The following is a 25,626-nucleotide window of genomic DNA, read 5'->3' on the forward strand; positions in this document are numbered from 1 at the left end:
TTTTACAGGTGATTGCTATTTCGTTTAAGTTTATATCCTGCTACTTTATTGAATGTGTGTATTGTTTTAGTTAGTAGGAACATGAAATAGTTTTCTTCCTTTTCCTATTTTTATACTTATGTTTAATTTGTCTTTTTTGTCTGCACTGGCCTGTCCCTTTAGAGGAATGTTCCATGGTGTGGAGGTAGTAGTCATCCTTGTTTTGTTCCTGTTCATTTAGGAAACAACTTTGGTTTTTTTTCCATTAATTAACATGCTGATTTTAGGACTCAGGTCTATATCATGTTAAGAAAGTGTTCATCAGTTCCTATTTTCTTGAGTGTTTTTAACAGATACGGGTATTCAGTTTTATCAGAAGCATTTTCAGAGTCTTGGCAATAATCATGTCATTTTTATCTTCAAATCTGTTAATATGGAGTATTTTTTAATGAATTCCTTAATAGTGAACCAGCCTTGCATTACTGGAATGAATCTAACTTGTTCATTGCATATCATTTTCTCGATATGGTATTGGATTCTTTTTACTAATATTTTACTTATAACTTTACCTCATTGTAAGTGATACTCTAAAAATCTCTAATTATTCTTTTTTTGTACTGTCTTTATCAAGCTTAGCTTTCAATGTTACATTAATGTTACATAACGCTAATGACATTTTCCTTTATTTTCAACGTTCAGTAACAATTTTAGAGCATTAGGATTATTCATTTTTTGAATTTTTGATAGAAATTTTCTTGAAGTGCTTTATCAGTGGGGTTGTTGCCTGATAGCTTTATTTTTTTTCCAAAAGAAGTTGATCTATTTTTAAGTGGTTTTTTTTTTCAAGCTTTAATCAGAACAACTTTTATAAGCTACATTTTTGTGGAGAATTGATCATTTTATTTAAGTTTTCAAATTAATTTACTTAGAAGCCTGCAGAGGAGTTTTAGTATTAAAAAAATTCTTCTGCTTTAATTATTTCCCCTTGTCATTTAATTTGTATATTTGTACCTTCCCCCTTTTATTTTAAAAAATTTTTTTAAATGTTTATTTTTGAGAGAAAGAGAGCATGCAAGAGAGAGTGGGATGGGGCAGAGAGAGAGGGAGACAGAGGATCCAAAGTGGGCTCTGCGCTGATAGCAGCAAGCCTGATGTGGGGCTCAAACTCACAAACTGAGATCGTGACCTGAGCTGAAGTCCAGCGCTTAACCGACTGAGCCACCTAGACACCCCTCTCTCTTTTATTTTGAATAAGTTAACTACTATTTTGTTTGTTTTTTTTTTAGAAATTCGGGGATTTTGTTAATAAGATTTATTTTCTTAGTCTACTTCAGTATCTGTATTATCTTTATTTTCTTTATTATGCTTTTTGAATTTTCTTTCTATTTTAGTTTGTGGGCTAGGCATTTAATTCATTAAATTTTTTTAATTGATTAAAGTGTTCAATACTTAGATTTTTTCCTAATCATTGCTTTAAATGTATTCCATAGATTATATATAATGTTTTGATTAAAATTATTTCTTAGAAATTCTGTCATATGTTGATAGTGGGATATTTAAATTGTATTATGGTTGGGTGGTAATGGAGCAGGTGAAAAGAATCCTGGATATTCTTGTTTTGAATGTTGACAAATGATAATTTCAATGACAACTGCCATATACTGAATACTTACCATGTACCTATCCGGTACAATGAAGTGATTTATATACATCATCTAATTTAAACTGTATAGCTTTGTTTTGAGCTACATATTATTTCCCCATTTTCAGATGAAGAAATTATGACTTAGATGGGTTTAGGTAATTTGCCCAAGGCTGTGTAATGAGTAAATTGTTACTGTTTAAATTTATTTATTTTTTATTTATTCCATTTATTTTTTTATTCCATTTTGTTATTTCCGTTTATTTTTTATTTATTATTATTTTTTTAAGTTTATTTATTTTGAGAGAGAGAGAGAGGACACGAGTAGGGTAGGGGCAGAGAGAGAGGGAGAGAGAGAATCCCAAGCAGGTTTGGTGCTGTCAGTGTAGAACCCAATGCGAAGATTGAACTCATGAACCATGAGATTATGACCTGAGCTGAAACCAAGTGTTAGATGCCTCACTGACTGAGCCACCCAGGGGCCCCAAATTTGAATCCATTTTTGACTCCACAGCTGTGGCTTTTACTTAGGTAGTATATTGTGAGGTCACAGAGGTATCAAACAGTATGGCATAATAAGAACTGTTAGTAGCACAGTGTGACTGGAGTGAGGTTGGCACTTAATGGTATCATTTCTGGCTTGGGCAAGTAGTTCTTTGAGGTGCTGTTAATTAAGATGGAAAGCATGAAGCAAAGCAGGTTTCTATAAGATGATGGGTAAGTGTGACATACTACTAAGCAGCTAAATGGAACTGTCTGGTAGTTGGGTAAGTATATGGGACTGGAGGGCTATAGGTGGTGTGTGCTGAGACATATGAATTTAGATATTATTAGCTTGTAGGTCATTATCTAAATAATAGGTTTTGAAAGTGGTAATAATAATGTGGACATTGGGAAGATCAGAGGGTGTAGGGAAGAGTGAAACTTAAGATTGAATGGAGAGGAGCACCTGGGTGGCTCAGTCAGTTGAGCGACCGACTTCGGCTCAGGTCATGATCTCATGGTTTGTGAGTTCAAGCCCCGCGTTGGGCTGTGCTGACAGCTCAGAGCCTGGAGCCTGCTAAGGATTCTAGGTCTCCCTCTCTCTCTGCCTCTCCCCCACTCATGCTCTGTCTCTCTCTGTCTCAAAAATAAACATTAAAAAAAAATTAAAAAAAAAAAGATTGAATGGAGAAAGAGCCTGAGAAGGAAACAAGAACAAAATAGTCAAACTGTTCAGAGGAAATATAGGAGATGGCGGTATCGCAGGTGCCAAGGGAGAAAGTTCAGAAACAGGGAGGATCATGATAGCAAGTGCTCTGGAGAACTAAAGAAAGATCAAGTAAGAAGTGTTCATTTAACTTAATAGTAACTGAAAGGAAAATTATTATCTTAAATGATGGATCCAGTGGAGTCATGAGGGTTGAGGGAGGAAGAAAAAAAAATGGAGCAAATCATTTGGAGACAAGAAGTTTGGTTCTAAAGGGAAAGTGTGATAGGGGGGCGGTAGCTAGGGGAAAAGTGTGAGGTTGAGGGTTCCTCCCTGCCCCTCTTCCTACTTTTCTCCCTCAGCCTCTCCCTTCCTCTTCCCCTTACGTATCTCTTTCCTTTCTTTTCCTTCTCCTCTTCCTCCCTTTATTCTACCCACTTTTCCTTCATGTTTTTCCTAATATGATATACTTGAACATATGTTACAGAGTGAGAATTTAACTTGGGACAATTTGACGTCTTAGATTATGGCTGTAAATATGAGTGACATAAAGAGATTTTAAAATGTTCAAGTATTAGATCAGAATGATATTTTGAGAGTTTCTTGAACCCAGGGGGCTCCTGGGTGGCTCTGTCGATTAAGAGTCCAACTCTTCGTTTTGGGCCAGGTCATGATCCCACAGTTTCGTGAGTTGGAGCCCTGTGTTGGGCTTTGCACTGGCAGCATGGAGCCTATTTGGGATTCAGTCTGTCTGTCTGTCTGTCTGTCTCTCTCTCTCTCTCTCTCTCTCTGTCTCTCCTCACTCCCCAACTGGTGCTTTCTCTTTCTCAAAATAAACTAAAAAAAAAAAAAAGACAAATTCCTTAAGTCTCCCCTTAAAAAAAAAAAAAGTTTCTTGAATCCAGGATCATAGTCACATATACCCTTTATGCCCAGAAATAAATGCAATTGTCTGACAAATTTTAATGATCTTTGAAGTAGTAATGAAAATAATACCTGCACAGTGCTAAGTGTTTTACATACTTTAGTCAATTTAAGCCTTATCACCACCTCTTTGTCAGTTTTACAAACAAGAAAACTGAGGGAAGTTAAAGTTGCTAGTTGTTCTACACCTGCTACGGCAATATGATTCTAGAGTTTATACTGTTAATCACAAGGCTGTATTCCCTCTCACTGTACTATAGTACTTATTTTCATGCCTTTAAAAACTCATTAGTAATATTTTTTGTTACAAATTATAATTCAGAATTAGAAGCTAAACTATTTTGACATTTTAGGGAAATCTGTTAGCATACCGAATAGTGAAGATTAGAAAAAAGAATTTCTGAAAAAGGTGTATCAAGTACAAGCATGAATTGAAATTCTGGTTTTCTGTATTTTAGTTAAAATAGTGAAATGTGTGTGGGACAGGTAGAATCCCTTATACAGTATCGTAAAAATTCAGCATTATGACCCAATAATAGCATAGATAATTGAGTGATCCTATAGGGTACCAGTCAGAAATTGATATATTCTTTAGTTTTTAAATACCTAATGACCTTATAAATGTCTTTCCTCAGAGAAAAATGCAATTTCCATTGTGAGCTGCCTTCCAGAATTTATGGTAGAACTTCACTGACGTTGCCACTGATGCCAATGTGGAATAAAGGTCTTTATAATTTAGAAAGTCAAAATGTATACATGGATTACTGCTAAAATTCATTTAGTTACTCTTCTTAAACTTGAAAACACATAATGCAAATACTTTTGAATTTTTAGAAGAACATTTGAAAATAAAGTAATATAATCTTTTTATTTTATCCTTATCAGTATTTTTGTCTTATTTCATCTTGGCAGGTAGCTTTCCTTTCATGACCTTTGTATTTGAACCTAATCACAATCTAGTAATGTTTTGTTGTCAAACTAATTTCAACATTACTTTTTTATAGAAGCAATTCAAATAGATTTTAATATGAAAATTCTTTTGCCTATTAGAAGTTAACACAGAGGCAGTTGGATCAGCTATTTTAAAGTAATGATTCCTCCTTTTAGGTCAGTTTATTGTAATAAATATTTAATTGATTTGACTTGCCAACTGGGTCATAGGGCCATTGCCTGCATGAATGCATCTGTCTTGCTCGCTGTTACCTTCTCAGTGCCCAATGCCTGTGACTAGTACGCACACTAGTGCTTTTTCTTAACTGAATGTAGATGGGTGATATATTTGAGTACTTTCAGTCAGAAATGCACTGCTTATGGTAGTGTATTATTATGTAAACACTAAGACACTATTACATTGTTTTATTGCCTAGGTCTCACATGGAAATGTCATGTTATATTTAGAAATACTAGTTTTAGGTTTCAGAGAATGGTCCCTGAGGAATAGTCTTGGAATCTTCATCTTCATTCTCATTGCTTTTACTTCGCTTATCCTTTCTCCTTTCCTTCCCTCTATTCTCTTTCTTCCTCTCAACCTATTCTTTCCTTTCTCTTTGACAATCCTTTATTTATTTATTCTCTAGTATCTGGAGTCCATCTTTCTCCAGCTTCTCCTGAGATTATACTGGACCATGACCACTCTTCTCCTTCAGTTGGCTGCCTGTCTTCGGAACCCATCATTTCATCACCAGAGAATACACACACAGATGACAGCATTGTCAGTCAAACTGTTCCTAAAGCACAGGTAAAGACAAGTGTATTTTGTACAAGAAGTTTGCATGCTTAAAAAATTGCTTGCTGGTTTAAATGAGGCCTCTCTGATTTTTTTTTTATTTACTTATTTTTCTGAAAGAAATATTTTTGTAGATATTTTGACTTGGAGGCTAATATCTAGAATTCCAAAAACTGAATAATATGTTTTGTGGCATAATTGCAAAGTATTTAAGTAGCTATAGTTACCAAAATACAGTTTTGAGTATATCATTTGTTAAAATTGGCTTAGCTTTGCATTTCAAATCTTGGACTTCAGAGGAAAACAATAATTACAAAAAAATATTTCTCTGTTCAGGGAAGCTAACCCTGTGTTTTTAGATATTAGAATGTTCATTTCAATTTTAGAGTAGAAACCAAAAAGACAGTAGTCATGGGGTTTATTCATTCACATATTTATTGATCCAGGCATTGTTTTAGACATTACAGTTAGTCCAGATTTCAAAAGTGAAGTACACAACCTTGAGTCACCTGTTATCTTTACTAGAGAGTGATGATCAAGTAGCAGTTATTGATAAATTTAAAATTCTGACTTACAATTTAAAATATATACAAATTCTGGATGTGTGTATAAATTTAAGGACTGGTGAGTGTCAGATGTGTTTATAGTTAATTGTATGCCTTCAAGCATAAGAAAACGTTTTAAATTTTTAGTGCTTTGCTTGCAAAATAATAAATGCTTTAGACTCTAAAGTTTGGAGACAGTTTATTTCTTAACTACAAAGATCAGGTTGTTGTAAGTTTGAGGTCTTCTGTTGATTTACTTAAAGGGTGAAATAATTTCAGAACCTTTGCTACAACTTAATTTCCAAATGTGGTTTCTGGTGCCCTTTGGATGTTTTCATTATTGGTACAGTGTAAACTTTCCCTCTTGTGTATTTTTTTTTTTAATGTGGTTTAGATTCAGCAATCAACACACACTCATCTGGATATCTCACTTTTTCCATTGGGTTTAAATGATGAGAAAAGTAATGGAACAATTGCTCTGGTGGATGATTCTGAGGATCTTGGAGCCAATGTATCAAACATACAGCTTCAGCAGAAAATTTCAAGTCTGGAGATTAAACTCAAAGTTTCTGAAGAAGAAAAACAGAGGATTAAAAAGGTATATTTACATTTGCATAAAAAATAAATGTTTGAATCGTATAAGACTTGAAACTTGATATAGTCCCAGTGTCTGATTAAGAACTCATGAGTTGGTGCTCCTGGGTGGCTCACTTAGTTGAGTGTACAACTCTTGATTTTAGTTTTGGTCATGATCTCAGGGTTGTGGATCGAACCCCTCATTGGGCTCTGTGCTGAATGTGGAGCCTGCTTAAGATTCTCTCTCTCTCTCTCTCTCTCTCTCTCTCCTCCCCTCTCTAAAATAATTTTAAAAAATAATAAAAAAAAAATAAGAATTAATGAGGGGAAGAAGATGCTGTCTTCCCTTGGCTGTAGATTTAAGTTAGTTTTATGAGTGTATCACTTAGAAAAGTCTTTGATAAGCAATTGCTAATCTTAGATATGTACTTTTAAAGATATGAACATCTCTACTAGATTTTGTTCCTCTAATGTTTTTCTTCTTATTTATTTTTATTTACTTTGAAAACAGGTAGTGTTGTATTTCTTATATGATTAGAAGATGTGTAACATTGACTTGTCCCTATGGGAAGTTACATATCATGGGATATTTGCCTACAGTACTTAGATACATAGCTATTTTAGTGAATTATTTATTTATGTTCTCATTTCTTTTTCCTACAAATATATCTATAAAAAGACTTTTGCAAATTTATAGAAAGTATATGTAGAGATAGTTTGTGCTGATTACAGTTAGTTTAGATGCTATTATTCATCTATTAGTGTAAATAATTTTGGTGTTATGTTAATGTTATATTGGTCTGGAAATGATAGGGGGGCATATAACCTGTAATATTGTTGAACTTTAAACCACACTCGTGTGAGTTCTTTCCTTACCAAATGTTTTATGCTGTGTTCATTGAGAACACTGAATATATTGTATGCCATTATAAAATATTATAACATTTATGCTTGGATTTTTCTTTAGGATGTGGAATCATTGATGGAAAAGCATAGTGTCTTAGAAAAAGATTTCCTTAAAGAAAAAGAGCAAGAGGCCATTTCTTTTCAAGATAGATACAAAGAACTTCAGGTAAACCCGGTGAATTTAAAATTTAATATGTGCGTCTTTTGCTGAAGTATGTAGTGTAATTTCAAAAAGTGTTCAATAAATACTTTATGAAGGGTCAGATGCTTGCTTAAATATGTAAAATAATTAACCAACAATGGATGAAATTGATGATAAATGCCATTTTGAAAAGTATGAATCTGTGAGAAGCCCTGAGTGCTAGTTGAGACTCAGTTTAGTGTAAGATATGGTTTCTGATGGATGAAACTTAGAAATTGATTTTCTGGAAAAAGAAGAAACTGATATTCTGATTTTTCTTACTGTGATTACATTGAAAGAATTTGGAATCCTGTAAATTCCAAACTGAGATATTTAACCTTTTTCATAAATTGTAATCAATGTCTCCTCTTCTTCCCCCCAAATTTTCTTAATAAACTTGTTTCTTCTACACTTTCCCATCTCAATAATTGATAGCTCTGTATTTGCAGTTGCTAAGGCTGATACATTTACTAACCATGTCTGTTCCTTTATCAAAACTTATTAGTTCTACCTTCAAAATGTCCAGGTTTTGACTGTTTGTCATTAGGGTCACTATTCTAAGTCATCCTTATCTCTCCCTTGGAATACTAAAGGCTCTTCTGACTAAACTTTTTGCTTCTGTCATTGCCCACTTACAGACCATTCTTCCCATTGCAGCCTATGTGATCTGTTTAATACTTAAAGCTGATCATGTGTTTTCTCTGCTCTGAAACCTTCATGGCTTCTCATCTCACCCAAATTAAAAGCCAAGTAAGTCCTTAAAATGGTTTGCAAGGCAATGCATTCTCTTTTATACCTCCCTCCCCATCTTTTCCCTGCCTCTTTCTCCTCAATCATTGTGGCTTATCCCTATGTCTGGAACACTCTTCTCTCAATTCTCTGCATGGTTTTCTTTCTTGTATCATTCAGATCTCTGTGCAAATACTACTTTATCAGAGATAATACTGACATCCCTATCAACCTTCCCATTCTGTTTTGTTTTTCTCCATAGCACTTTTTACTCTTGACAAACTATATATTTAGATGTTTATTTGCCTAGATCATTTTAATGGTCTCCTAAGTGGTCTTCTAGCCTGTACCCTTGCTCTTCTCCTTAATGAGTTTTTATTTCAGCAGGTAATGTTTTTAAAAATGTAAATCAATTCATGTCCCAACCTCAATTCTCAGTCTCCTTCCAATATAAATCTTCTGGCTTCTCCAATTTTTCCAGCTATTTACTTACACCAAAGTTCTTAATAAGGTCCAGGTGAATGTGTGAGTCTGTGTCGGAGAGGGCATTCCTTGGCTGTTGGAGTGGTGAGCGGAGGGAAATGGTTTGTGATTCATTCACAGTCTCTCTGACTGGAATGCTCTTCTGTCTGCATAGATCTGTTAAAAGAAAGAAAAAAAGCAAAACTTGAAAATAAGGGAAAGGGTGAACTGTGTTCCTTCACTGCCTTACGGGGATATTGTTTAATAGATTTAGGATTATATCAGAGAATGTACTTTATTTGACTCACTGTTTACTATTGATTGGAAGTCTCAGATATGTTGACATTCCATGTTAATTTTTTTTCCAGAAGAGACGTAAGTAATATCTGTTACAAAAGATAACTTCAGGGGCGCCTGGGTGGCGCAGTCGGTTAAGCGTCCGACTTCAGCCAGGTCACGATCTCGCGGTCCATGAGTTCGAGCCCCGCGTCAGGCTCTGGGCTGATGGCTCAGAGCCTGGAGCCTGTTTCCGATTCTGTGTCTCCCTCTCTCTCTGCCCCTCCCCCGTTCATGCTCTGTCTCTCTCTGTCCCAAAAATAAATAAACGTTGAAAAAAAAATTTTTAATAAAAAAAGAAAAGATAACTTCAAAAATACTCTTTATTGCCCTGTAGGACATTGGTGAGTTTTTGTCTCCAATCTACCACTCTTGGTCTAACACACCATTATTTAAATTTTCTCTGTCTCTATATAAGAAGTATATATGGAACATATAGATACAAATATAGAAAATATAGAAATATAGGCTACATATAGAAAATATGGAATATATATGAGATATATATGTGATAAATATATATACACACACATACCTTCAAATGCTCTTTGAACCAGTCTTAACATCTGATTCCCTCAATCTTAACATAAATTATTCATTTATTAATAAATGAGGAGAATAAGTTCTTGGCATATGTTCAATTTATATTTATACAATTCACATTTTAACTGTTTGAAAATTATACTTTTAACATTCTCACTGAACCCTAGCTTCCTTCAAATACCTGCTCAAATGCTACTTTCTTGTGGATGTTTTCCTTGACCATGCAATAGAAAATAAGACCGTCTGTAAATGCTTAGCATTTCCTAGTTACCTTTCTTTGCTTTTTTCCTCTTCCTCTTAGCATTTATTGACCTGTTACTTTGTATTGATTTGGTTATTTTTTGTTTTCTCCCATCAGAATGTAATCTATGAGATTAGGAACTTTCCTTCCCAGTACCTAGAGCAATACCTGGCATATAGTGTGAGCTCACTTAATAGTCTTGAATGAATGAATGAATGAATGAATGAATGAATGAATTCACTAATATAATGCCGCCTGCTCCCCAAGGGCTAATTATGTTGTGTACAGCCACATTTACCAGCTCCATACTTGGAATTCTAGTGTTTATTGAAAGATGTAGTACTGAATACTAAAAGAACGTTGTGTTTTTTTCTGCCTATACTGAGTGACATTCTGGGCCCTTTAGTGAGACATATATATACCTTTGCAAATTCAGTTTAAGTTTTTCGGTCTATCTATGAGAACAGTAACACACCTGAGATACGATCGAAGACCTACATATACTTTGACCTTTTCACCGTAAAGACCAGTATAAATTCCAAGTGGTATTTTCATGGTTGTCATTTTGCTCTCACCATTAACAGTGATAAGAGTAACAACTTGAGTCTTGAAAACTCACATTCAATTTAAAAAGATCTGTCTTTTATAGGAAGCAGTACTTCCAAAGAAAACTTTTTTCAGATGATTTTGGTTCCGCACCAAGAAGGGTCTCTTTCCTTTTTATACCATGTGAATAAAAGGGTAAATTGACTTATGGAGTATTTTATCACCTTGGCTAGGTAAGTGACAAAAAAATGTATTAGGTGGTCTCATAGCCAAATTGAACTAAAAGGCAAGCATGCTATTTAGCAAAGTTTTTGGTTGTTGTTGTAGGTCCAAGGCTCCATGTTGTTCTCTACATTTTTTTTTCAGTCTGCTTTTGTTCAGGTTGAATAGTTTTTATTGTTTTATCTTGCAGTATACTAATTTTTTTTCTGACCCTTTCATTTTGGTTTTGAGTCAGTTTTTGCTGTTTATTTAGTTTAGTATTTTTCAGTTATAAAATACTGATTTGGTTCTTTACATCTTCTACTTCTTTGCTGAAACTTTCTTTTTTCCTTACGTTTCAGTCATATTCATAATTACTTGTTTAAGCATTTTTGTAATGGTTGCTTTAAAACCCTTGTCAGATAATTTTAACATTGGTATCAGCTTATTGCTGTCTGTTCACGGTGTTTTCTTATTCAAATTGAGGTTTTCCTGATTCATGGTGTGATGAGTGGTTTTTAATTATATCTTATGCATTTTGGGCATTTTGTATGACACCTCGGATCTTGATTAAATCATGCATTTTAATTGGTCTCCTGACACTGAACATTTGGGGAAAGGTAGACACCACTTTGTTAATCTCAGGTGTAGGATGAGATTCCAGGTTTCCTACTTAACTGCCTTTAACCTCCTGGGTAGGAGCGGTACCTCCCTACTCCTGGGAAACAGTGGCATTTCAGGCCCCCCATAGGCTTGGCTGATACCACCCTGCTTGGCATGTGCTTGTACTGATACCATGGAGCAGGGAGGTCTTGTTACCTCTGAATGGTTGTAAAAGTTCTGGTTCCTCACTCAGCTTTTTCTGACACAGAAAAGGGGAGAGAGCCTCCTTGTGTCTGGGTGGGGATTCAAGTCCTTAAAATGCCTCTAAGTAAATTTGGTCTTCTCTGTTACCACCTCAGGGGGTGGGGGGTGGGATGGAAACCTCCCTGTAGCTCCTTAAGGTGGAAGTCTGGGCTTACTTAGCACTTTGGCCTTTGCTCACAGAGATGGACTGGCGTCCTATTTTGTTTTATTCCGTGGGGTTCTGCTGTCATCAAGCTTTTACTATCTAAAAGCTTTTTGTTCTGCGGGGTTGCCCTAATTGTGGTCCTTTGGCTAGAGAGGTATCGCTTTTCTGGGGGTTTTTGTTTGTGCCCATTGGTATTTCCTGGTTGCTGACCATTCCAATACCCAATTTGGGATGTATGAGGCTGAAGGAAAACTCCCAGAACTTATTGCTGCATCATTCCTTTTTGTCCCCAGGACCCTAGATCTCTCTTCTTACCATCATCTAGAATCATCCTACATTTGTTTTAAATATAATGTCTAGGTGTTTTAGCTGTACTTATTGAGAAAAATAGAGAGAAATGCATTATTTTCTCTTTGTAAGTGGAATAGAAGAGACACCTGGCTGGCTATGTCAGTAGAGCATGGGATTCTTGGTCTTGGGTTGTGAGTTCGATTCCCATGTTGGGTCTAAGGATTACTTAAAAATAATTTAAAAAGTCTTTATAATTGGTATAGAAAAGAACATTCTGAATTTAAATATTCTTTGTTGTAGCTATCGTAGGAAATTAATTTCAGTCTTAAAATACATTAAAGCAGATATTTTTAGTACATTTTTTTAAGAAATAGTTTACATAATCAGTGAGTCATTGTAAATAGAGGAAGGGCAAATAAAAATATGGATAACTCGGGGTGCCTGGGTGGCTCAGTCAGTTGAACATCCAACTCTTGATTTCAGCTCAGGTCACAATCCCAGGGTTGTGGGGTTGAGCCCTGGGTCAGGCTGCCTGCTGAGTGGGGAGCCTATTTAGGATTCTTTCTCTCTCCCTCTGCCCCTCTCTTCTGCTCTCTCTCTTTCTCTCTCTCTAAAGTAAAAATATATGGATAAGTCAAACTGGGAAACTGGGAAATAATTCATAAGTCTCTATATTTGCCTTATACTTAGGAAGTTTGTGTAAGTATAGTTGTATGTGTTAGACTTTCTGGAAATGTATTTTCGATAAAAATATTTCAATTGTATTGTAAAGACAAGGTTCATCAAGAATTTATTAGTATTTACTATCTGACCTCCTTTCTGGGGATATAGCCTTTTTTTCCAACTGATAGGAAGCTAGTTCAGTCTAATAAATTTTTAGGAATAGGAGGAGATATAATTAAATTTGTATCAAAAGAGACCATTGTATGTTAAATATATATATATGAAATACTAGTAAGAGTGCTTTTTTTTTAATTTTATTTTTTATTTTTTAAAATTTACATCCAAATTAGTTAGCATATAGTGCAACAATGATTTCAGGAGTAGATTCCTTAATGCCCCTTACCCATTTAGCCCAACCCCCCTCCCACAACCCCTCCAGTAACCCTCTGTTTGTTCTCCATATTTAAGGGTCTCTTATGTTTTGTCCCCTTCACAGTTTTTAATTTATTTTTGTTACATTCATCTGTTTTGTCTCCTAAAGTCCTCATATGAGTGAAGTCATATGATTTTTGTCTTTCTCTAATTTCACTTAGCATAATACCCTCCAGTTCCATCCATGTAGTTGCAAATGGCAAGATTTCATTCTTTTTGATTGCTGAGTAATGCTCCATTGTATATATATACCACATCTTCTTTATCCATTCATCCATCGATGGACATTTGGGCTCTCTCCATACTTTGGCTATTATTGATAGTGCTGCTATAAACATGGGGGTGCATGTGTCCCTTTGGAACAGCACACCTGTATCCCGTGGATAAATGCCTAGTGGTGCAATTGCTGGGTCGTAGGGTAGTTCTATTTTTAGTTTTTTGAGGAATGTCCATACTGTTTTCCAGAGTGGCTGCACCAGCTTGCATTCCTACTAACAATGCAAAAGAGATCCTCTTCCTCTGCATCCTCGCCAACACCTGTTGTTGCCTGAGTTGTTAATGTTAGCCATTCTGACAGATGTGAGGTATATCTCATTGTGGTTTTGATTTGTATTTCCCTGATAATGATTGATGTTGAGCATTTTTTCATGTGTCGGTTGGCCATCTGGATGTCTTCTTTGGAGAAGTGTCTATTCATGTCTTTTCCCCATTTCTTCACTGGATTATTTGTTTTTTGGGTGGTGAGTTGGATAAGTTCTTTATACATTTTGGATACTAACCCTTTATCTAATATGTCATTTGCAAATATCTTCTCCCATTCCGTTGGTTGCCTTTGATTTTTGCTGATTGTTTCCTTTGCTGTGCAGAAGCTTTTTATTTTGATCAGGTCCCAGTAGTTCATTTTTGCTTTTGTTTCCCTTGCCTCCAGAGACATGTTGAGTAAGAATTTGCTGCGGGCAAGATCAAAGAGGTTTTTGCCTGCTTTCTCCTTGAGAATTTTGATGGCTTCTTGTCTTACATTGAGGTCTTTCATCCATTTTGAGTTTATCTTTGAGAAAGTGGTGCAGGTTCATTCTTCTGCATGTCACTGTCTGGTTTTGTCAGCACTGCTTGCTGAAGAGACTGTCTTTATTCCATTGGATATTCTTTCCTGCTTTGTCAAAGATTAGTTGGCCATATGCTTGTGGGTCCATTTCTGGGTTCTCTATTCTGTTCCATTGATCTGAGTGTCTGTTCTTGTGCCAGTACCATGCTGTCTTGATGATTATAGCTTTGTAGCAGAGCTTGAAGTCTGGGATTGTGATGCCTCCTGCTTTGGTTTTCTTTTTCAAGATTGCTTTGGCTCTTCGGGGTCTTTTCTGGTTCCATACAAACATTAGGATTATTTGTTCTAGCTCTGTGAAGAATGCTGGTGTTATTTTGATAGGGATTGCATGGAATATGTAGATTGCTTTGGGTAGTAGTGACATTTTAGCAATATTTGTTCTTCCTATTCAGGAGGTTGGAATCTTTTTCCAATGTTTTATGTTTACTTCAATTTCTTTCATAAGCTTTCTATAGTTTTCAGTGTATAGATTTTTCACCTCTTTTGTTAGTTTTATTTCTAGGTATTTTATGGTTTTTGGTGCAACTGTAAATGGGATCGATTCCTTGATTTCTCTTTCTGTCGTTTCATTGTTGGTGTATAGGAATGCAACCGATTTCTGTGCATTGATTTTATATCCTGAAACTTCGCTGAATTCATGAATCGATTCTAGTAGTTTTTTGGTGGAATCTTTTGGGTTTTCCATATAGAGGATCATGTCATTTGTGAAGAGTGAAAGTTTGACCTCCTCCTGGCTGATTTGGATGCATTTTATTTCTTTGTGTTGTCTGATTGCAAAGGCTAAGACTTCCAATACTATGTTGAATAACAGTGGCAAGAGTGGATATCCCTGTTGTGTCCCTGATCTTGAGGGGAAAGCTGTCAGTTTTTCCCCATTGAGGATGATATTAGCGTTGGGTCGTTCATATATGGCTTTTATGAACTCGAGGTGTGGTCCTTCTATCCCTACTTTCTTGAGGGTTTTTATCAAGAAAGGATGCTGTATTTTGTCAAATGCTTTCTCTGCATCTATTGAGAGGATCATATGGTTCTTGTCCTTTCTTTTATTGATGTGATGAATCACGTTAATTGTTTTGAGGATATTGAACCAGCCCTGCATCCCAAGTATAAATCCCACTTGGTTGTGGTGAATAATTTTTTTAATGTATTGTTGGAGCCAGTTGGCTGATATCTTGTTGAGGATTTTTGCATCCATGTTCATCAGGGAAATTGGTGTATAGTTCTTTTTTAGTGGGGTCTCTGTCTGGTTTTGGAATCAAGGTATGCTGGCTTCATATAAAAAGTTTGGAAGTTTTCCTTCCATTTCTAGTTTTTGGAACACCTTCAAGACAATAGGTGTTAACTCTTCCTTAAATGTTTGGTAGAATTCCCCTGAAAAGCCATCTGGCCCTGGACTCTTCTTTTTTGGGAGATTTTTGATTACTAATTCGATTTCTTTACTAGAAATTTTTACTAGAAATTTCTTTACTAGAAATCTTTACTAGAAATCTAGAAATAGATTTTCTATTTCTTCCTGTTTCAGTTTTGGTAGTGTATATGTTTCTAGGAGCTTATAATATTCTCTTATTATTGTTTTTATTTCTGCTGTTTTGGTTGTGATCTCTTCTTTTTCATTCTTTATTTTATGTATTTGGGTCCTTTCCTTTTTCTTTTGATCAAACTGGCTAGTGGTTTATCAATTTTGTTAATTCTTTCAAAGAACCAGCTTCTGTTTTCATTGATCTGTTCTACTGTTTTTTTTTTTTTTTTGGTTTCAGAAGCATTAATTTCTGCTCTGATCTTTGTTATTTCCTGTGTTCTGTTGGTTTTGGGTTTTATTTGCTGTTCTTTTTCCAGTTCCTTAAGGTGTAAGGTTAGGTTGTGTATCTGAGATCTTTTCTTCCTTCTTCAGGAAGGTCTGGATTACTATATACTTTCCTCTTATGACCGCCTTTGCTGCATCCCAGAGGTTATGGGTTATGGTGTTATCATTTTCATTGGTTTCCATGAACTTTTTAACTTCCTCTTTAACTTCTTGGTTAGTCCATTCATTAGCAAGAGTTTTTAACGTTTTTTTTTTAAGTTCGTTCATTTTAAGAGAGAGCGCACAAGCAAGGAAGGGACATAGAGAGAGAGAGAAAGAGAAAATCCCAAGCAGCCCTCACATTGTCAACATGGAGTCCAATGCAGGGCTTGAAATCACGAATGGTGAGATCATGACCTGAACTGAAACCAACAGTCGAATGCTTAACTGACTGAGCCACCCAGGTGCTCCAGCAAAAGTGAGTTTTTAAATAAGGAATATATATTAAATTTCATGCTTGAATTATGGCGTGGCAGGCATCCTTCCGCTATCGGAAAGTCAATATATTCTCTGTAGCATATGGCAATCCATATATTTTCTATATTAAGACATATATAACATATAGATCTTATAAATGTAGAACTTAATGAAATAGAAAAAATTTTCTGTTATCTGTGATGACAGAGTTACTATATTGGTGCCTATTTCTGTATGGTATCTTAAATAAGACCAAACATTTCAGAATACAAAGAAATAGTACTAACAAGACTGGATCAAATTAGCTGAAAATCCTTTCTCTTTAAAAATGTTGGTATGCTTATGTTTTTATAAGAATAGTATGTTTATTGTGGAAAATGTGGACAATTCAGAAAAATAAACATAAAAGAAAATTCCTACCTATTCATCACCATAAACAAGTCAGGTATTTTCATGTGATCTCAATATAGGGCTCAAATTTTCAGTTTTGTAAGTAAATCTGCCTGTAATTAGACCATTGTTGGGTGTGCCTTTAAGATTTTAGTCTACCAGATAAAGAGTAATTAATAAATGTAGTGTTTGAAAAACCTTGAATGAACTTTTTTTTTTTTTAAACATTAGCTATTACAGAGAATTCTAGCAGTGTTGTTTTTTGTGATATGGTCTAATTACCAGGATAGGTGGAGGGGTGTGAATGTGCCCGTTACAGAAGGAAATAATGAATACTGTGAACTGTGCAGTACAATGGGGGCGTGCACTACCTCTCCTTTCCTGTTCTGTCCAGGGTGTGTAGCCTCACCGCCTCACCCGAGGAAGACAAGTGAGTCATGCTGCGTTTGTCAAAGGGAGCTATTTAGAGGACTTTTCACGAAACTTGAATAGAGAACTCCTCTTAGTACAACTTGGATGCCAATTTCTTTTGTCTTCTTTTTCTGACTCCCATAGCAAGTTAGTCTGCAGGTGTGAGGAGCACTGAAGAAATTGGGCATCTTAGCAGATCACAACATCTCATAATGCTGCCACCTTAAAAAAAATGAATTAACAGACACAGCTGGTTATTAAACTATCATCTCTTATAGTTGTCAGAAATGTTAGCTATGGCTAGCTTTGGGAATTTTCTGGATAAACTTTTTAGAGGCTGGGCCTATTCTTCCAAGTGCCATTTCCTATTGAAATGCCTCCTGGTTATAGTATGTTGATTATTCTGTTTGGGAATTAATTAAAAGAAAACAAAACAAAAACACTTATGTGAAAATACAGTTTTCATTTTATATAGTGTTTAAGCTGATTTCACGAATGGAATTTATACTGCTTCAGGTTTCTACCTATATTCTGTTGCTGATATCACAGGTTATACTAATTAATATGAATAGATATTATTCTTAATGTTTTTGTATACTTTTTAAAAGTGAATACTAGTCAGATGTTGGATGGTTGGACCCTTAGCCAGAAGCTATTTTGATAATTGTGCTTTATGGCACTTGGCTGAGGGTAGATTTGAGCAGTGGCTTAATACCTCTGAGCATGTAGCTTGGGGAGCCAATATGCGAGGAATTACCCAATTCTGCACAGGTAACCCAAAATGTAGCTGCAGTCCTGCCAAGATGTAGAGTATGCTGAAGGAAATACAGATTAAGCTTCTCTTGAAGACATCCTATTCATTCATCGATCTTTAAGGATGATTAATAGCATTCTAAAGAAGAGGGAAAAAATGAAAGGAAAATAAAGATATTATGTTTTGGTTGGTCTCATGTGCGTTTCATTTAATACTGTATTGAAAAAATATTTTTATTTTTTGAGAGAGAGAGAGAGAGACAGAGACAGAGTGTGAGCAGGGATGGGGCAAAGACAGAAGGAGACACAAAATCCAAAGTAGGTTCCAGGCTCAGAGCTGTCAGCTCAGAGCCTGGTGTGGGGCTTGAACCTGTGAACTGCGGGATTATGACCTGAGCTGAAGTTGGACACTTAACCGACTAAGCCACCCAGGCACCCCATTTTTAATACTGTATTTTAGATTGGGTGAGATATTGGGAAATGAATACATTTCAGTTGTTAGGAAACTCATATCCTTTAAAATCTTTATAAAGGGAGGGGCACCCTGGGTGGCTCAGTCAGTTAAGCCTTAGACTTCAGATCAGGTCATGGTCTCAAGGTTCATGGGTTCGAGCCCTGCATCGGGCTCTGTGCTGATGGCTGGGAGCCTGGAACCTGCTTCAGATTCTGTGTCTCCCTCTCTCTCTGCCCCTCCCTTGCTTGCATGCTCTTTCTCTCTCTCTCTCTCTCTCTCTCTCTCAAAAATAAACATACATTAAAAAATTTTTTTAAAGATGAAAACCTAAAAAAAAAAGTAAAAAATCTCTATAAAGGGGGAGTCATTATAGCAGATGCATCTAAGAATTTTCTTTCTTATTCCAAAATGAATTGTCAAATCCCGTGTAAACTGGGAAGACTTTTTTGTCAAACTGTATTAAAAAAATAAGCATTGAAGCAACAGGTTTATATATTTTTAAAATTTATTCAAGACAAGCTGGTAGAATTACACATATAAAAAGAGCATAATTTTGAAGATATTTTATTTAATGTGTCAGTTATACATTTCTTAAAAATAAGATTTTGGATCAAAGTAATAAATTTAAAAATATTGCTTTATGTAGTAGTTTTCACTGATTTCTTGATTTTATCACTGATTTGACTTCCTTTAAATTTTGAAGCCATAGTCCTCAGTCACGGCTCACATTAGAATCTCTAGGAAAAGCTTTAGAAAGTGCTCCAAAACTCTCTCACCAGTTAAATGATGTGTGTTCAGGTGGTTCAAACAGCAAAAGCACATGCAGTACAAAAGGTATACCTGTACTGAAGAGCTCACTCCTCATCCCCTGAACAATCCACTTATTTCCTCTTCTCAGTAGGGAACCACTGTTGGTTCCTTTATCCTTCTAGAATCTTTCCTAATGCATACAGAAGCCAACTATGAATGAACAAATGAATGAATGAATGCATAAATACCCTTACTGTTTGAGATGATTGAGAAATGTACTTTAATTATTTGTTTTAAAAAATTTCCTCCATATTTAAGAGTATTTCTTGGAGGGGGGCATTTGGGTGGCTCAGTTGGCTGAGATTCTGACTCTTGATTTCAATTCAGGTCGTGATCTCACTGTCCCTGAGATTGAGCCCTGCCTCAGGCTCTGCTCTGACAGTGTAGAGCCCGCTTGGGTCTCAGTCTCTCTCTCTCTCTCTCTCTCCTCCTCCTCCTCCTCCTCCTCCTCCTCTCCCCAATCCCCGTCAAAATAAATATTAAAAATTTAAAAAAGTTTTTCTTGCAGGCCCTTCCATAGTGGCTCATTAAGAGATTTCTTACTCACTTTTTACAGTTATCTGAATATATTATTCCATTTTTTCTATTATGAAGAATTGCTGTCAAAGTCTTAATTTCAATCTATTTTTTTGATTATTAATTTTCTTTAGAAAAACAAATTTCTAATTTGTTTTGTTTAAAGTCAAATAATTTTATTAGAATATGCCTAGTATTAGTCAGTCTGGGTTGATTTCCCTAGATTCACAATGTATCCTTGTAATATACATAGTTTCAATTCCTTTTTTAAAATTTCAGGGAGTTTTTATTAAATTATAAATTTAATCCTTGTTTTATTTCTTATGTTTTTTCCCCTCTGGTAACCCTTATCTTGTATGTGTTGGATAGTGTTTGTCTTCCGTTAGCTTTTAGTGTTAAGTCTTTTTCATTGCTTTCTTCATTTCTTTTTGACCTAAAACATGTTTCCCTTTGTATTTATTTCTCTTAAGGCATTTTCAATTTAGCTTATTTGGTCTTATGTTCTTTTTAGTTTAGTCATGATTTCTGAAATGATTCATTCTATTATAAATCTTTCCTGAAATTTCTCCTATCATTTGAGTCTTGCTGTATTATGATTTATGTTGTTCCTTAGTTTATCACTTAATATCTTTTAGTTCATTTTGAAATATAAGTGTGGAGTTTTAAATTTCTTTTTTTAATTTATATTTTTGCTGTGCTTCTGTTTTCTGTAAGGCTGTCATTTGGTTCCTTCTTTTATATATATAATGTTCTATGGGGTTTGACTTTAATACTTTTCTGTTATTTGTTTTTATACGACGTTAGTTTTCTTGAACTTTTAAAAGAGAAGAGTGGTTGAAGATAGTTTTATGCCCTCATGATTATGTAGTTCTCTGTATAGCTTTTAACAGATTTTAACAATTTTAACAGATTAAAAAGTTGTTGCCACATTTATAGATTTTTCTGACTGTTCCCTTTTTAAAAAAAATTTTTTTTTACATTTATTTATTTTTGATAGAGACAGAGCACAAGTGGGGGAGGGGCACAGAGAGGAGACACAGAATCCAAAGCAGGCTCCAGGCTCCGAGCTGTCAGCACAGAGCCTGACGCTGGGCTCAGACTCCCAAACCATGAGATCATGACCTGAGTCGAAGTCGGACGCTTAACCGACTGAGCCACTCAGGCGCCCCTGACTGTTCCCTTCTACTTTTATCTTGAAACTCTCTTTTTCTTCTCTCTTTATTGTCACTGGCCTGGTCAGTTTAGATTCTATTCTCAGCTATTTCTCCTCAGTCTGGGGCTTTCTCCTGAAATTATTTAGTGTTTATTAGACCCCGGGTCTGCTAGGCCATTGATAACTTACTGAGGACTACTTATACTTACTCCCTATTGGAATATATAGGCCCTACGGTTTCAGCTGCTCTCCTTATATTGGCCTGCTGACCTCTCTGGTTAATATCTGTTAGCTCTTTTGGAGTTCCCATGTCTGTCTGATAGCCTGTTGCTTTCGTCTTTCTTGCACAAAATCTGTTTCCATGAAGGTCTTGGGACTGTTCACAGTTTATCTTTACTTGCTCGTATTTTGACAGTCATAGAACCCTGTGACATGTATTTTTGTGAAAGCTATTGCATATGAGTTTTTGATTCTACTTCTATAGGTGCCCTGTGTTTTTGTGAGGGACTTTTGAGAGATCTGAAAACTGTACCACCACTACTGCCATGTATCCACTGTCCACTCACTGTTGTTTATTTTTGAAGGGAATTGTCTGTGATAGGAAGGGTTACATACATGCTATTACTGAGGATGCTTACCTCTTATGGAATTAGCAGTAGTTTGCAGGGAGTTGGAGGACCCAATCACACTTGATAAAATTTGAGGGAAAATACCATGTTTTATTTTTGTATACTCTTATTTGATACTTGTAGGTGCCTGTGAGAATTGTTGAAATGAAGACAATGTCTAGAGAATAAAAAAAAAATGCTTGGGATACATTTATGCTGCTGCTGCTTTATGCTTTGCTTTTGTTTTCAATTTTATAGAAAGTCAGTTATATTTTCCTCAGAGTCATTTAATTGCTCATGCTTCATTCCATTTTTTAAGTAAAGATAATAACTTCAAAAATTAATTTGAGGGGTGCCTGGGTGGCTCCAGTCTGTTAGCGTGGGATTCTTGATTTTGGCTCAGGTCATGATCTCACAGTTTGTGAGTTCAAGCCCCACGTGAGGCTCTGTGCTGGCAGCTTGGAGCCTGCTTGGGATTCTCTCTCCCTTTCTCCTTGCCCCTCCCTTGCTCACACTCTCTGTCTCTCTCAAAATAAGTAAGTAAACATTAAAAACAATTTCATGAAGAGGGTATTTTTGAGTGTATCTATGGAGCTACTACTTATTTGATTCTTTGTTTTTCTACGCATGTAACTTGTATTTGTACCTTTTTATCCGCCTCTGTAGATACAGACTACAACATCATAATTGATATACCTAATAAGGACCTTAAGTCATTCTCTCCCACCTCCAAAAAAGTATTAATTATCTTAAGAATAAACTTTGTTTTATACTATTTCTCCTCATTCACTATCTTTAGTCTCTAATTTAGCAGTTAGCAGTCTTTCCCTAACTTAGGTGGTTAGCAACTTTTTAATGAGGATCATTTTTAGAAAATAAAAATTGTATGTTTTTTTCAAAATGAAAAAAGCTTAATCTCTTGTTTATAAAAACATTAGCTTGTTTGGTACATTTTAAACAATGGGACAAAATTATGAACATTTTAAGAAGCTCCCCCCAATTTTATGATCAAAATAGACAATTTTAAAAAGAAATAAAAACAATTTCTTTAGTACTTTTCTAACCAATGTAAAAAAATGTATACTTTAAAATTGGATTATTTGTTACAGTAGTAGTATGAAATTAATATGAAAATTGAACTTTTAGTCCCCCAAAATGCCAAGATTTGGGGGCATTTTTGAAAACTGTAGTTTTTTGAAATTTCATGCTTATTCATATTTGAAGGCAGTATGTGATTTTTCTCATTCCTGTTCTAATAGTTCAGAAGTCAAATTGTTCTTTCATTTACCAAAACTTTTGAAGTCATTGGAAGAATACCATCTTCCATTCTACAGGCTAATTGGCCATTGTGGGAATGTTTTCACTCCCTCACACAAGAATAGAAATTTAACTTGTTTGCAGTATTTCCTCAAATCTATGCTGACATAGATTTTTTTAAGACACACCATCAATTTATTAATAGATTTTTTTTTAAGTTTATTGAGAGAGAGGGAGGGAGCGAGGGAAGGAGGGAGAGAGAGAGAAAGAGGGACAGAGAATGAATGAATCCCAAGCGGGTTCTGCACTGTCAGTGAGCCCAGTGCGGGGCTTGAACCATGAACCGTGAGATCATGACCTGAGCGGAAACCAAGAGTCACATGCTTAACTGACTGAGCCACCCAGGCAACCCAATAATAGATTTTGAGGGGACAGAAAAGACAACATTAAGTGTGTATTTCCATACATCCTAATTTTGGAGATCTTAAAGTATGATAAAATATACATCTTTGATTTGATGCAGTACATAAAATTTGTGTTCCAAATACTTTTCATATTTAGCATTTGTAAGTAGTTTAGTTAGAAATATAAAATATTTAAAAACAATGAAACAAGTAAACTGTTTCAGTCAGTTTAAACTAAACTTCAACTATTTCAGTAATGAAATGAAGTGTTTTCTCCTGTTTTTAAATTTAAAAATAGTTCCTCAATTTAAATGAATTAGCCTCATTAAAGAGATTTCCAACAGAAAAAAAATATTAATACCAAGAAATGGATTGAGAGTCTATCTTAAATTTAAGTCCTATCTAACTTCTCAATATGATTCTGCATAAAATGTCTTCAGCAAGCATGTATTACCACTGTATACTCACTTGGTTTTAAAATTTTTAGTCATTTTTAATTGTGAGTGATTCAAGCCTAGATGCTAATTTCATAGCTATAATTCCTGTAAAAGTTGTTAGTACATGTCGACTTGAGATTTGTGCTAATGCAGGGAATTATATGGACACATTTTAGAAATGCTGAGGAATTGTCATGATGATACTTATTCTGTGACATTGAATTTTGTCTTTATTTTATTATTATTTTTAATTTTAATCTTTATTTTTGAGAGAGAGAGAGAGAGAGAGAGAGAATGGGGGGGAACAGAGAGAGAGGGAGACACAGAATCTGAAGTAGGCTTCGGGCTCTGAGCTGTCAGCACAGAGCCAGAATTGGGGGTCGAACTCATGAACCACGAGATCATGATCTGAGCCAAAGTCGGGTGCTTAACTGACTGAGCCACCCGGGTGCCCCTGTCTTTAATTTATGTTAAAAATTTAAATAACTTTTAAAATTGTCTCTTTAGCATATAATTAGATAAAATATAATTTTAGTATTTATTTATAGTCATTCCATATGTTATTAGGATGTTTGTAAGCATATTTATCACTTTGGGGCATGTTTTATCTTCTTTACTAGATTGTAAATCATCCAAACAGTATTCTTAGATTGCACACAGATTTTTTTTGTATCCACTAATGTTTTTGAGAAGTGCTTAGTGATTATGTGTGTGTGTGTGTATGCACAATGGTATTGCCAAAAAATAGGCAAACATGGACTTACAATGTGAGTAAGCCTCATTCTCATCCAGTGGTGAGGCAAACCTTTTATTTTTGAATACTCTAGTTTACAATCTCAAGGGATATATTTACTGTATTTCCTTACTTATCTGAGGTCAAACTCTGACCTCAACCATTCTAGAACAAAGCCACAGGCCTCAACAGTAAATTGAAAGACTGGTTTGAAGCAAATTTATCTAAAATCTATGTGTTTTATTTGATAGGTAAGTCATGGAGCCTTTGTCTCTCAACCAGACAATTGAGTATAAAGAAGTAAAGGCTACCCAGACTCATAGTAGACCAGAAATGAATGTTGAAGGAGAAAACACGCCCAAAGCTTCAAAATCTGATAAATTTTTGAGTAGCTTAGGTGGCTTCCAAGGTCTGTGTTTTCTATTATTTGTTCAATGGATTATTTGTGTAGGACTTTTCTCAGGCAGGAACATTAAATGTGGAAAGAGGTGACTTTAGGGATATCTGCTATGTGTTAATAGATAAGAGTTGCTTTGTATAGCTCTACTGTCCCTTCTTTACTTGTTGAGAAGCATGTGTACTTTTATATATTCTGTCAGAAGGAGGGGAGATACTGTAATTTTGATGGGAATGCACAAGGAATTTACTGTCTAAAACCTTTTCACAATACAGATATAGTGGCTTAAATCTACAACTTTGGAAAGATGATTGTATACAATAAATGCTTTCCGAGCATTTTATGATTGGTTTAGCTTGTTCATTACTACTTCATCTTCATGCTTCACCTCTCAGCTGACAGGCCACTTCCCGAGATAGCTTTCTTCTGACTTCTCTAGCTGAAGTAGTTCCTCCTTTCCCGCCTTTCTCACTCCTGGTTTACTTTCCTCAAAGTAGTTAGCAGAATACTGTTTATGTATTTATTGTTTGACTGTTCCTCCTTTCTCCCAGAATGTAAGTTCCTGGAGGGAGATATTTTCCTCATATTTAATCATTACAGTATCAGCTCCAAGAATAGTGCCTGACACATAAAAAATACATGTTGGTTGATTGATTGGTTGACTGAAACGTGTGGCTTATGGAGTGCTATAGATTCAGTCTTCGCCTCTCCTCTCCCCCTCCCAGATTCGTACGTTGAAGCCCTAACCCCTCATGTGATGGCACTTATAGGTGGAGCCTTTGGGAGATAATTGGGCTTCAGTGAGTTCATGAGG

General features: G+C 35.4%; 1 protein-coding gene across 4 annotated transcripts in view; it reads left to right on the forward strand.

Annotated features, from left to right (window-relative positions):
- Positions 1-25,626, forward strand: part of CCDC91 (coiled-coil domain containing 91) — a 351,169-nt gene that overhangs the window by 119,040 nt on the left and 206,503 nt on the right. For all 4 annotated transcript variants that reach the window (XM_047065633.1, XM_047065636.1, XM_047065634.1 and 1 more), the window contains 3 exons: positions 5,312-5,472; positions 6,400-6,603; positions 7,549-7,653. In XM_047065633.1, the coding sequence (XP_046921589.1) occupies positions 5,312-5,472; positions 6,400-6,603; positions 7,549-7,653 (470 nt within the window). The remainder of the gene's footprint in view (positions 1-5,311; positions 5,473-6,399; positions 6,604-7,548; positions 7,654-25,626) is intronic.

Source organism: Lynx rufus, unplaced genomic scaffold (assembly GCF_022079265.1).
Source record: "Lynx rufus isolate CCGP_SWC_20201006 ecotype Redwood Valley unplaced genomic scaffold, mLynRuf1.p SCAF_7, whole genome shotgun sequence".
Taxonomy (NCBI): Eukaryota; Metazoa; Chordata; class Mammalia; order Carnivora; family Felidae; genus Lynx; species Lynx rufus.